This window comes from Cyrtonyx montezumae, unplaced genomic scaffold, assembly GCF_038088225.1.
Source record: "Cyrtonyx montezumae isolate F1298 unplaced genomic scaffold, pur_monq_1.0 scaffold_7, whole genome shotgun sequence".
In the NCBI taxonomy this organism is placed as follows: Eukaryota; Metazoa; Chordata; class Aves; order Galliformes; family Odontophoridae; genus Cyrtonyx; species Cyrtonyx montezumae.
In genome coordinates this window covers 26,201,665-26,216,257 of record NW_027072078.1, presented here as the reverse complement: position 1 = coordinate 26,216,257, position 14,593 = coordinate 26,201,665, and the positions used below count along the sequence as shown (strand labels likewise).

General features: G+C 39.2%; 1 protein-coding gene across 1 annotated transcript in view; it reads left to right on the top strand.

Annotated features, from left to right (window-relative positions):
* ADCY5 (adenylate cyclase 5) overlaps window positions 1-14,593 on the top strand; it is a 192,309-nt gene that overhangs the window by 136,087 nt on the left and 41,629 nt on the right. Inside the window, exons 4-7 of the mRNA XM_065751180.1 lie at window positions 2,240-2,351; window positions 2,521-2,648; window positions 5,934-6,092; window positions 7,038-7,179. Coding sequence (XP_065607252.1) covers window positions 2,240-2,351; window positions 2,521-2,648; window positions 5,934-6,092; window positions 7,038-7,179 — 541 coding nt within the window. The remainder of the gene's footprint in view (window positions 1-2,239; window positions 2,352-2,520; window positions 2,649-5,933; window positions 6,093-7,037; window positions 7,180-14,593) is intronic.

Here is a 14,593-nt window from a genome sequence, read left to right as displayed (position 1 = left end):
CTTATATTTTCCTTGACTTTCCTCTCCAAAATGATCAAGCTGGCTCTGCTGGAATTATTTTATGCACTCTTTTTTCCTCATACAAAACACTTACTCAGAGAAGCATCTAATGGAATAAATGTTGGCTTTCTAACAGAGACATCAGACAATATTAACTTCCAAATACTGCTACTAGCTCATGCACAGAATGCATTTTTGAGTCCCATTGTGCAACATTACAGGTTTTGTTTTCATAATAAACCCATTTGTAGTTGCTTGTAATTGCAGTTTTCAAGAACTTGGCTGGTGTGCTGTGTGTGGGGCTGCAGCTGTCCTTGGAAGTGCAAGAGTAGGATCAACCCAAAGGAGTTAGCTGCAGAATTCAAACAAAAACCAATTTGTTGGTTGCCTGCGGAAAGTTACAAGCTTGAGAAAATGTTGTAATCAGGTATTTTGAATTTGAAAGGCTGTGAATCTGTGCATAAGTTGGCTCCATAGGTCTCCATTAACTGCTTCGTTTACCTGGTTGAAAATATTGCTGCAGTTGAGCCTTTGGGAATATCCGATGCATTTATCTGGCACAGTAGTAATGGTGAAAGGAGAAGGCAGTCTTCAGTCATTTATCCATGTTTATTTGGACAGTACAGTGGCAATAATTTTCTGAATGGGGCATGCAGAGGCAGCTCAGGGTATCCCTGTGTAGAGTTTTCAGATATACCTATCGTTGTGTTGTGCTCTTTGCTCTGTAGTTCTCCTATTGTCACACACACAGAATCAGTGTGAATTTGTCTTCAAGTAAAGAATTTGCTGCTTGCCCCATGATAGAAAGGGAACAAATCCACTCTCCTCGGAATGAATGGGTTTGCATTGATTTTATGCGTTTTATATGTTGTGTCTTTCATGTGTGACACATGGTCCACTCTTGAAAAGTTAGCAGTCATGTTACAAAAGCATTATGCAGATTTTCAGCTTTCAACAGGATACGTTTTGTTTCAGCCAGTAAAGCTGGATGAATTGCCTATTCCTGCCTTGCATATGAAAACATACTTAAGTTGCTTAGAGAGCAGTATAGACATTTTGAAGATTTGTTTCAAGTGTATTTCTTCAGGAAGTTTGCTTCTATTTGTAAATATGTGAAACACTGATATATTTTGTGTGTGTTTTGTCAAGTGTTCTTAAAAATGGCAAAGTATATTTTGATTCAGACGTCCCTGCATTCCTCTTTTGTATTTTTCTTGTACAATTTAACCTCAGTCTGACTAGCAAATAAATATGTAATGCAATATGGTTGGTGATTTATTGGAGTTGAAATGTGGAAAAAGAGTATGAGAAGCATGCCAGAATTAAAAGTGTTTCAGGATTTTTGCAAAAAATGCTTGTGAAAATGTTTTGGGGTTTTTTTGCTTTTTTTTTTTTTTTGTCATTGCTTCCTGTCTGAAGACATTACATGGAATTACCTCTGACAGCATAGTTTCTGCAGTTGCCGAGCACGCATCAAGACTTTATTTTATGAAGAAGAAACAATTTCAAAGTGCTTGTTATTTACATTTTTAATTTTCTCTTTTCATTCAAATACAGTTTGCAGCTTCAAAGAAGAAACCAGCTAGTTGTTAAAAGTTCTAATACAATAAGATAAGCAAGTGTCACGAGTTTTATGTTTACATCAATGTGCTTGCGTATATAAATTCTATCTGAGATCTGTATAGACAGAATCTGGTGCTTGTTTTGCTTAACAGTTTCATACGCAGCATAATGGGTATGTTTGATTGTAAATCACTGTTTCCAGTGTTGTAATTGTTTCTGAGACAGAATAATTTCTGAGGCTCTGTGTATTATAGGGACTTTATGTTGTGGCTGCACTTTGGGGGAGGAGGTTGGGCAAAGAGGGCAGAGGTGTGTGGTTTTCCTACAACAGAGTTGAGAATTAGATAGCGTTATCATGAAGAAAATGGTAAGTGGACTGGACTGACTTGACCGTTGTGTAATAGAACCTAGCTGCTAATAATGATTGGTAGCTTTATTGCAGCACCTCTGGTTCCAAATACAGTACATTTTCTGTCACAGAGCAGAGGTGGGAGTAAGAAAGACTATGGGGTTTTCAGCCCTTTATAAACTCTATAGCAGTTGCTCCTGTAGGGCTGGGACACCCCTATTTCACATGTCTAACCAATCCAGGACTTCTACCCCAGAGCTTACACAAATATCAGCAACAAATTTTATGACACTTTTGTTGTTTTTTTTTCTCTTTTTTTTTCCCAAGCATCCTCTTTGCAGACATAGAGGGTTTCACAAGTCTGGCCTCCCAGTGCACTGCTCAGGAGCTGGTCATGACGCTGAACGAGCTCTTTGCCAGATTTGATAAGCTAGCAGCTGTAAGTTTTCTTTTATAATTCTGATATATTTTTTTTCCTGTTGCAAGAATGACATACTGTGCTGGTTCACTGGATTTCTGTAAATATTCTCTGCCCTAAAAGGCAAGCTATTACAAGCATGAATATAAGCTGAATACTTCTCTCTCCTTTATTATTATTATTTTTTTAGGAGAACCACTGTTTACGTATCAAGATCCTGGGTGATTGCTATTACTGTGTGTCTGGGTTGCCAGAAGCAAGAGCTGACCATGCACATTGCTGTGTTGAAATGGGAATGGATATGATAGAGGCCATCTCGTAAGTACCATATTCCCCATGGAGAATATCAGAACAAATAGCAACTGAGTTTCTCTTCCAGTTAGATCTCCTATGCATTGCAGCAAGGTAGCCAAGCCAGGGAATTGATGCCAGTAGAAACCAGCTGGAATAAGAAAACAAAATGGGACGATGGTTTCACAGCTGAAAAACAGATGCTTGAGTCCGTTACAGCCATGTGGAGATCAGAGCTCCATCTCCTGATGTCAAAGGCAAAGGATACCATAGCTGGTGGAAGTCTCATTCCCAAAGGATTCCAGTGAATCACAGAAATGTAAAATCAGAGGATTAATAATAACATTATTGAATTCCAGTCATTCTGTACTTATCTGTCTTTAAATCAGCTTTTTACTCATGATGCAACTCCTCGGCTAAAATCTGTCTTCTCTAGTTAAGCTAATCCTTCCCCACGTGTTCCAAGTGGGTCAGATTTAGCACTTTTTGACTTTAGACAAATTATTAAGGAAACCCACAAGGTTGGTTTGACACAAACGAAGACACATCCATGATGCATTTTACTTTATTTCTACTTACATGTCCATTTTTGGATTTTTCTTTTAATTTTTTGTTCTGTATTTGTCCAGACCATCATCTTTGGGAAGTAACAAAGCTGAGATTCTTATCTTATAATATTACTTGGAGGATCACAAACAATATTCAACAATGTTTGCTTCAGGTGTAAGCTCTCACGTGCTAGTCCTTTCAGAATTTGGGGAATTTAGGTCTGCTTGGTTATCATGGGTGCATGCAAATTTAGACACAAAGTTCAGTCAGCTTTGAATGGTAACTGAGCTGACCTCAATATCTACACTGTCCTTTCTGCCCAGAGAATCTGTGCCTTTTTCCTTTGTCTTCTATTTTCTTTTTTAATCTGTGAAAATATCTAAAATATCCCCAGTACTAGCAGAGATGTCTCTATGCAGTTCTCTTCTCATTTTCCTCTGTAAGTAGATTGAGATTTTACGTAATCTTGGTAAAGACTAGGAATGCCTAGTCTGAGCTTGATACAGTACATTCTTCTAGTTTGGATTTCTGCCAGGTCACAAGTAGACACCCACAGTTCTCAGCATCATTTTCTCAACACAAATGCATAGTTTGAAGAGCAGTGATTTTAACAAGGAGAGCCTATTCAAAAAGCAGTAGGCATCAGAACTCCCTTGTTTTGCATACAGTGTACGTTGTTGAGATCTATTAGCTCTTATCTGGTCTAAACTCTTATTACTTTGCTCTAGCCTCCTTTTGGGCTATGTATGCAAGATGCAAAATAAAAAGAGTTGTAAGTAACTAGTTTTCAGTAGTCCTTGAAAAGATGCTATTTCTTCCATGAGAAGCACAGTTAAGTGGCAGGTGACAGAGTGTCTTGTCAAACACAAGAAGGTTCTTACTGAACTAACCCTGTGGAGAAAATTCTGTGTACATCAACTACAAAAGTCTTACTTTCTGCAGTAGCTGACTTGATGAAATCCATAGACCCTGACACATAACCCCCACAAGGCTTAGTAACACCTCAGATGTCTAGACTTCATTGATTAACTACAGCCCACCTCTCCTTGAAATAAACCGAGTTGAAGTGCAGTTGATGCTTGTTTAAAAATAGCTCTTCAGCAGCCTTTGAAACTGGTTTCCCACTTACTGTAGAATGAAGGCATGTAACAGTGTTATTTTTTACTAAGTCTGGAAGGTGATGATGCTTTCCGTACCCCTGCTTCCCTTCCTCCATCTACCCTAAGGATCATAACTATGAGGTTTTACAATTCAGGTAACAAATAACGTTCAACTGTACGGTTCACCAACACTAGGACCTGCTTATAGGCTTATTTCATCTGTACACAGCAAGAGCAGTTCAGAAATTCATTGTATTTCTGGTATAAATCTGAAAAATGAAAAGGTAACAAAAAGCAATTCATTTCATTTATAAAGGGTAACTAAGCTTATTTGCTTGCTACCAGGTCTGATGAAGGTCACCTTCTTCTCCATAACCATACTGGGAGAAGTACCCTTGTCCTGTTTCAACAACACGTGTGGAGCTTTCCTTCCCCTCTAGGGAATCTTTGCAACATGTTTATTACCTTATTCATTATTTTTATTAATGTTCAGCAAGTAGAAAATGAAATATCAGAAGATAGAGATTGTAAGGAGGAGGTTATTATAAGTGTAGGGTAGGACCTGAAACGTTTTGAACAGTCTTTTAAGGTGAACATCACATTGTGAGGAGTGAATTAGAATCCAGAATTGGTCTGTCTTTACCATTCATTTTCATCAGTAGATAAAACTTAAATAGATCTGTGTTGATGTTAGGAGGACTTGCATGTCCAAGATGGTGTAAGGAGTAGATGAACCTGAAGACCAAAGAGATTGAAATCTGGTGGATACAAAGCATGACTTCACCCTGCAAGGTTGTAACAGCTCAAAGGAAAGGACTGTGCTGTGTAATGTAGGTGAATTTCCCCATGGAAAACAGGCATTCTGGAAATGGTATGACCAGCAATAATGAGAAGCAGAATTGTTCTGATGGTTTCATCAAGACTCTCCCCTACCCACATTCCTGAATATATGTTTCATGTGAACAATTCTTGAAGTTAACTTTTGCCCTAAAAGGGCAAAACCCACAAAGTATTCCAGCAGTCATTTGGGGAGTAAACAGAGCATCCAAGACCTCATTAAAATCAGAGCTTGAGTGTTTGTAGCAGCCTGTTTGGAGTAACTGCAATAGATGTGGTTCTCTGGTTTTGCTGCTCTGACTGCAGCTGTAAGACCCATTCAAGCTTTCCAATGGCAGTAGGGTATTTCACACACATATCGTGTTTCATCTGTGGAACAGTTGATGCATGGTGCCATATGGACAAATTAAGATCTCTGAAATCATTTCCTTTTTCTCTTTGAAACATGCTATTAGTCTTAATGAGACTGAGTGCTGGCAGGTTATGTCCAGCTTTGGTATGGAAATCAGAGACCAGTGCTTTACTTCTTTCACTGTTCCCAAAGATTTTTTTCATGAGTTTTCAACTTTTCTGTGTGTTCAGGGGATTTACTCCAAGGGGTCCTCTAATCTAATTAGTACAATGCTTGGCCAGCCAGGCCATCCAAGTACAGTACAGTCTGTCTGGTTTTGTTTTGTTGTCCTGTTATCGTGGATGAGCAGCACTGTGTGTATGCATGAATAATTTATAGGTCACTATGGGTATCTGTATTCTGGTTGCAGTTCTGTGCTACTGACTACAAACATGCAGTTCTTAGTGATGTCTCTTTTCCCATATCTTTTTTCAGATTAGTCCGGGAAGTGACAGGAGTAAACGTCAACATGAGGGTTGGAATCCACAGCGGGAGAGTTCACTGTGGGGTCTTGGGCCTTAGGAAGTGGCAGTTCGATGTGTGGTCGAATGATGTTACATTAGCCAACCACATGGAAGCAGGGGGCAAAGCTGGGTAAGTTGCTTCATCTGAGCTGTCGTGGTCACCTAGGTGTTGTTTTGTGTCTGACACTTCGCAGTGAGGTGTGGAAATGGGGAAAAGAGGTTTTGACAGTTTGTATACCTGCTGTAAAGTTAGCTGTGGTTATATCTTTTTAAACATTTGCAGATGTTTGCAAGGGCATTTAGTTCTCTATCTACAAGTCTTGGGTTACACGAAGTCTACAAATTCCCAAGATGGATGTATCCTTCTCTGTGAAACAAAGCTGATAGCTATAGTGGAAAAGAAGAAGTCTAGGTGAACACTGGCAGAGCTGGACGTGGTTTCAAGGAGATGTGGCTGTATGTTGGCAACACCTGCTGGAGAGCATTTTAGTTGGTGGCTGTTATGAGAAGAGCTGTTTCAGTCCTGCTTTCTGTTTTGAAACATACCTTTGAGTGAGTTCTTGTTTCAGCACTGTATGGATCAAGCGAAGTCTGACTTGCTGCCACCCTGTCTCTGGCAGATATTTGCTCTAAACAACTTTCCATGTCTTCTCTGTGCTGGATGATACTTGATGGGCTACCTCTACAGGGTATTCTTGTACCAGTGACTAAAGGGGTGCAAAAAAAAAAAAAGATATGTGCTACAATATGTATTGCATATGCCTGTTAAATAGACTTTGAAGTGTCTGTATCTGCTAAAAATTGTATCTGTTAGAGTGAATGTATCTAAAGATGTGCTTGTAAATGCATACGTAACATGCTTCTCACTTTTGAGGTTGTCTCCTTCCCTGCTTCCTCTAAAACAGACAGAACTGGTGGTACACATCTCTTAAGTGTAGTGGCACAGCTAAATAAGTGGGTTTTTATTGCTCATTTGTTGCAGGACATGGAGTCTGTTACTGACAGAAACTGACTTTATAGACAGATGATAATTTCTCAGACCTACAAAACTGTCTTATCTTTTGTCTCCTGTAAGGCGCATCCACATAACAAAAGCAACCCTGAACTATCTCAATGGAGACTACGAGGTGGAGCTGGGCTTTGGAGGGGAACGCAATGCTTATCTGAAAGAGCACAGTATTGAGACCTTCTTGATCGTACGATGCAGCCAGAAACGGGTAAGGTCAGGAAAACTAATGCAAGTTTCAGATACTTTTAAAAACTAGGTGGTCTCCAACACGTCCAAGCAGAGCGAGCACTAGCTAATTTAGATGAGCAAGGACTCTGTGTGCAAGGCAGTTGACCATCTGGCCTTTCACTCTCCTTTTCCTGAACTTTTCCATGTGCACAAAGAAGTGTAGCCAGCTTCTGCAAAGGTTTCTGCACCAAATACTTTCTAATTCTATCAGAGTATGTCCTGGGTAATTTTCAAAATGATTTTTTAAGGATGCTTTTCACATAGTTTTGCTTTTTTTTTTTTTCTATTACATTTAATACTTGTGCAAGTTCTTAAAGAAACGGATAAAAACAAAAATATTTTTATCCACTGGCTCACTGTATTGCCACTAACATAAAGTTTAGAGCAATTCTTATCATGACTTTTCAGCCTTTGCTTCTGAAGATGGAAAAATCTGACCCCCTGTAATGATGAATGACACTGTGACAGTGGGATGAGGTCATAGCTATTGTTATGACACGGATCAAGTTGCACAAAATAATGCTATTAGGGCACTGTTGATTTGAACTTGCATCAAGTCACATTCAAATGGACTTCAGCCAATATATCGTGTTTTATGACATAAATTAGGTTGATATTATCACTAGTTTGTATTCTTTAAACAATGGTAGACTTCAGTACCAGAAAAAAAAAACATTTTTTCATCACCTAACTGAGCCTACCCAGTAATATTTCTGTAAGCAGTTTCTGCAGTATAGGTGCTGCTTTCCTATTCTTAGTACAGACAGGCATATAAAGGTTGGCCTCAACAGAAAATCATTTCAAATGCTTCTGAATCAAAGATCAATTAAATCTACCCAGAGTCATAAATACAGCTACCATGAGATTTAATTAATAAGTATTTGTGACGAGTTCCAACAGCATGGCTGCTATGAATAGCTGTGACACCTATACAGAACTACTTTGTTACCATTGCCTCATTTCCTGAGAGAATGAAGCCTCAAAGCTCCTTAATGAATATTGTATAAAAAGTCTTCAAGAAAAATCCTTATCTTCTAAAAGGAAGAAGCTGATGTTTTTCTGTCTGCTCATGCAGTAAATCTCATTAACAATTGTCAATCTTAAAAAGAACACTAGAGCTTGCAGTGCAAGTGTATGGTTTTTCTGAGTATCACTGCCTGTCAGTGGCCCCGCTGATATTTACACCTAATGCACTTCTTCATTTCTGGGTATGTTCAAGAGCATAGACCAAAATACCCTTTATCAGACCCCATCTCCAGGGGTGGAGATGTTATATGGACTTGTTAAATCACGCAGTCACCTCCCTGTCTGCATCTCCTTGTGGAGATCAGTAGGTTTCTGGAGAGAAAGAAAACATCAGGATTATGCTCCTTGCCAGTGAAAACACTCAGCAGGCACCTGTAGCATTCAGACCTTGATATAGTTTTTGAACAGAGAGCTCCCTGTGGCTAGGAGACTGGACAGAGAGATGTGAGGGTTCCATTCCAGAGTTAGATTTGTGGAGAACTCACATCTTTGTGTCTTGATTTTCCGTATGTAAAATAAAATGTTCCCCTCTCCCCATTCTTTCACCACTTTATCTGTATTTGTTACAGCTGAAGTCTCCATGCACTACTGTTGTGCTGCTCATACGTGCTGCATCCCAGAGCAGTGGAGAATAGGGATGTGCTCATGGCAATGTATTTTTTGAGCTAAAATGAAGCATAAAGAAATTGCTACCCAAGGTCATAGACCTTAATGCTTAGTTTGAGGGGCTCCTGATTTGCTCATACTGCTGCAGCTTTCTTTCTCCATAGCCATCTTCTATCCCTTTGTGAGTAGTTTCAAGTAGTTTTTCTCCTTCTTTGAAAATTCACTTTCACTTAATAGGAAGATCAGAAGCAAGAAAAGCTTTCACCATTAGCCAGCTTACTCTGCCTTGAACATTTTGTTAGATGTCAGGAGAATTTGTAGCACTTCACTTTTTCCTCCCATTTCTGCTTGATTTTGATGACTTCCTGTGATGTATTTAGCCAGGTTTTCATTTGTGTCTGTTCCAGTAATGACCGTAAAGTGTTCACTTAACTTAGTCATGGGTTCCTGTGAGTCGTGTCTGGGTTCCTACCATTCTCAAACACAAGCTGAGGGGTTTTCATTAGAGAGCTCTCTGTGCGTGCCATTGTGATCCTAGCTAGCAGCATCTCTTCTGATGGAGAGAGCATAAATCCTGTCTGCCTGAATTTTCACCCTCTTGGTCCCAGGCAAGGACAAGGGAAACATTTCCCATACCCTGTGTTTGTTCTGTTTGCACGGCTTTCGATCCATTCTGCTGGTTTATACCACTAGATGAAGAAAAATACTTGTTCAAAACCTTGTCCCTTTCAGGGAATAACTAATGTCAGGTTCTACTAAGAATGTTTTTTGATGGATGTTAGAATATTGTCCCTTTGACTCTGATTTCTGCAAGGTGATGAAGGTACTGTAAAATCTGCTTTAATCAGGCTGCCAGTTGCTTTCACTTTGTAGCAGCACTACTTGTATTCTTCTTGCAGAGTGAAAGGTGTTGTCCATGTGTAGTAAATGAGTCTGCTCCCAACTTTGAAACATTATTAATTCAAGGAGTGCAAGTTCAGGCTTGAAGGCTTCATATTAAAACCCTGCTGTTACTTCAGATGTGATCAGGTGTATCTGCACCATACTTCACAATTCTGATGCCCTTTCAGAAAGCACAAACTACTTAGCTTCAATTGGCACTGCGAGACTTCTTTCAGCTTAAACGCTGCATCTTTCTGAAACACCAGCCTTTTGAAGGGGATGTTTCTCATGTTTGTTCTCTGGATTTGGTAGAGCCTAAATTTTAAACAGCTCTCACATCTGCACATTCTGATAAGATCAGTCATTGGGGAAATATTGTTGTTGAGTTTAGGTGGAAATTAATACTTTAAGGCAGCAGTGCATGAGGCAGTTTTTTTGTTTGTTTGTTTGTTTTTTTTGCATGTGGATCATCAAGTTTAATTTCCTAATTCTGACTCTTGTGCATTGTGAGAAAACTCAATTGAAAACCTGAATGAATGCACACAATTATTAATATATGTGTAGAGAAATGAATTAAGAATACGGAAAAAAGGCGGGGGGGGGGAGGGGGAGAAGAAATGGAGTTTAATTACAGGTTTGTTCTGCAGGATCTAACAGTGAGGATGCTTTATTTTGTGCTGAGAGTAGATGCATGAGTGACTCAGTTAACTGCCTGAGCTATACCCCAGTTCACACAAGCATCATAGAATTACCTGAATACTTAGTCCATCAGTCCATGGTCATCCAATCCCAACAGTCTCAAGAGTTCCAGTGAATGCATGAAATGTCTGCATTTACTGTCAGACCTTTTCTGCTTGTTGTTGCCATGTGGAGTCATAACTTCAAACTTTCTGTCATTTTTTTGTTTACTTGACTTTTTCAGCCTTTAAATTAATTCACTGTGTTAATGCCATGTATTTGGCACAGAGTAAACAGGATGAACATTTATGCAGTATCTATTGTTCCAGGAATCAGAATTCCTTCTTTGAAAATTGCATTTTCTCCTCTTAAGAATGCTGTTAACGGGAATACATTTAGTTGAGTTTTGGAGAAAAAAAAATAGGGCTAGATTTTGATTACTTCAGCTTTTCTCTGGAGCTGGAAATGTAGTCCTGGGTTTCCTTCTGATATGCAGAAAAGTTGCTTTCTACTGAAAGAATGAACTGCAGAACTTAGAAATCCTGTCTGCTTAGGTTTCTCTGTCCTCATCGATAAAGATCTGCTTTCACCTTTCTGTTTGCACTGTCCTCTGCTGATATTCTTGTGAATAAACACTTCCCTGTGAAAAAGGCAGTGTGCCAGACTGCTTCTCAGATAGCCCAAAACAGGAGGGACTTGAGCAGATAAAAGCTTTTGGTTGCTTTTTCTATTTTTCTTTTTATTTATTTTATTTTATTTATTTTTTACCTCTGAGGAACACCACTTGGCACTGGACTCCACCTGGAGATGAGTTTCTTAATGTATGTAAGCAAGGCAGAGACAATGTAGACAGGAAAATGTACCTGGAAAGAATTCCTTGGGCCACCAAATCTACCTCAGTGCTATTTGGGGCAATACATGTTCATCACACAGTTCTTGCAGACAGTAGCTATGACCTCTCTGTCCCTCTCAGTCTTTTCAATCCTGAGACAAGCTCTTCTAATCTCTTCTTGCAATGAAGAAGAGAGAATCCCAGGCTCTCACAACAAACTCAGTTTTCCCAGTCAGCAAAGAAAACCATTACCTCTTGCATAGCTGCATTACCTCAGGGTCTCATAGTTGTTCCATGAGAGATGGTTGTGACTCCTGATAATGAAGTAAGTGACATTTTGACTGTAATCTCTAAAGAAATGATCCTGGGTTTTGTAGACTGAAATACCTCATATCCCATTTCTGCTCTGTCAGCCCTCAAATGTCCAATGCTGTCTAATATTCTTTTTCCCTTATTGGTCAAATACTGCCACTGCTTCTCTCTTAACAAAGTCCATCAGTGCTGCACTTGGTGCCAGATTTGGTAAGGAAAATATTTTTTAAATCTGCCTCAAGTCTAATCACTGAGCAATTCTCCCAGTGACTTTCATCCAGCCTAATTTGTCTTCCTTCAAAGCCATCTTTTGCTCTTTCACTATAAGCCAACTCTCCCCAACAGCACTCCCTCAAATGCTTTATTAAAAAAAAAAAGAAAAAAAAAGGCCAGGGATAGTTAATGTATTTTTTCTGTTTAGAAAAGCTTGGATGCTCTCATGGCTGTTAATCCAAGCCAGCGTTTACTGCTCTACAGTTCAGTGTCATGATCCCTGACTAAATAGTTATTAAAAGTATCTCTTACCAGAACTGAAATTGAATTTGGCAGTTTTGCAGAGATCTGGGATGGAGGTCGTCCTTCTGCATTCAGCACATTTTAAGTTTTGCTTCCAATTTCTGTAATGTTTTCTGTTTATAACCCTACCCTTATGATCCCTGTTCCCTTTTGCCTCGACTGCAGCAGTACTGATTATTTGAAAAGAAAAACAATTTGTTCCTTCAGTTCTGGAATGATGTAGATTTTTGACTATCTGTTTCCCTGGGGCGATATAGGGTGATTTATATATGCTGAGTTCTAATCTGAATCACTCTTTTTTTTTCTTATTTGTTTGGATATATATTTCTATTGAGCTTAGTACATTCACAAGAAATAAATACAGGAAATCTCATTACCCAAACTCTATTACTGGCTTTGCATCTTCATTCTTTATCTGGAAAACCAGTGTTTCCAGATAAACAGAGCATTATCAGTTGAAGTTGCTAAGACTGTTATGTGTATCATTACTGATTCCCAAACTTAGCCCCAAGGCACCATAATGAACTGCCTAGCATTACCCAGTACAGCTTCTTCATCCTTCAGTGGAGAGATTTTGTTTTATTCACGTTAGACTTTTAAATGTACTGTGCAGACCGCAGCACTCCTTTACACATGGCTTTGTACCTCAGCTCTTGGCTTTTGTATCTGTCTTTCTGAGGAATGCCTTTTATTCAAAACCTCTTTCCTGGTCTTTATTCCAGCACATCCCTGCTATTCTTAGAGTATTCAATTTAATTATTGCAGTATCCAGTAGTGCAAGTTTGGTGGGCATGGTGGTGATAGGCTGGCAGTTGGACTGGGTGATTTTAGTGGTCTTTTCCAACCTTAATGATTCTGCAATTCCAAGTCCTTATTTTGTCTGAGTTTCTGGGGTTCAGGTGGGAGCTCAGTGCTCAGTGGTTATGGCCAGCTTTTGCTTTTCTTTGAGGTCAGGTGCCACACTAGTTAATCTACAGAACCAGCACGTCACTTGTAGTCACTGACAGAATCTTTACTCTCAGAAGGTTGCAGAAGTACATGTTTGGTGGAGTCCAAATGGAAATGGGTCTAAATTTAAGGTGAATAAAACTTTAACAGCACATTAGGTTTACGGTTAGTTTTGTAGCCCTCAAAATTGCCAGAAGACTGGGGAAATCCTTAGCTTTGAACACAGGTGGAAACAAAATGTGACTGTCAACAGATGGGCAATACTGCTGACTCAACGCTGCGCTGGGTGCACAAAGGCGGCCAACTGAAAAAATGTTTATTTATTTCTAAGGCCTTTCAGTCACAGTAAATATGGGCGTTTCTTTTAACAATAGCAGGTACACAACAGTTTCACCAAGAATTGTTGATGATGGCCTTGAAACTGCTCAACAAATCTTTGGCTGCAACTCCTAGGAAAACAATTCCCATTCTTTTCCAAACAGTGTCCTGGAACTGCGTCCAGCTGAAGAAACAAAATGGACATTTAAATGCTGTGCATGTGACTCTTCTAAAACACCATCAATCTAACGTGTTGATTCCTCAATTTAACAAATTTAATCATGACTCCGTGGGGTTCCACTCCCATAGATTTACGAGCACAATGTTTAGACTATGTATTACTGCAAGAAATACCACTCATGTCATTAGGATTTCAAGGCGATTTAAGGAATAATATGTAGCTGAATGAGAAGTGCCTGATCCCTTCTCAGCATCACTGTTTTGTTGTCCTAAATGCGATTGCATGAATTGGAAAATCTGATCATATCCTAAAGAAGAAACAGACATGCTTATTGCAATTGATAATTGTAAGAAAATCCCAGCTATTTCTGAGGTTCTGCTATAGTATTACTGTAACTTAGTGTGTGGGAACTGGTGGTGGGAACACAGTAAAACCTCTGGGAATACGATTTACAGGCTCTTCGTGAGTTCAGATTTGAAAAGTTCCCACAACGTCTTCTGAAGTGTAGCCACTTTAAATCTGAAAATCACATTGGTGTCAGAAACCTTTGCACCTGCTCCTGTTGTTGGTAGTACCTGTAATGAACAGAACTAAAAGGCATCTTCTATTCCTTTTTTTGTTGTTCTTCTTTCCTGCTTTATTTTGCCTTAGGGAGCACTGTGTGCAAGGTGTGCTCATGCTGCCATCAGGCAGGAAGAAACAGAGTAGGGATCCTCATAAATTTCCACACAAAAGCTGTGATCCTACTTCTTCATTTTTAGACCTTGCTGTTATCATCAGCCACTGAATATGCTATTTTTCAGAAAATAAATTCTCTCTACTTTTAAAAATATCAAGTTTAAGTAAATGCCCTTGGATAAGTATTGATATTCACAGCAAAGTCCTAGTGTCCAAGATAACACAGTAGCACAGCATGTAACATGAGAAAACAGAAAATCCACTATTTATTTATATGTGTGTTTTAATCTGATCAGAAATATCACTGAAACACAGATAACAATCCAGCATAAACCTTATAAAAGTGAAGGGGAAATATCCCCACAAAGTGCATGTGGCCGTGGATGATTTATGGTATAAATGCATACCTCTCTCAGA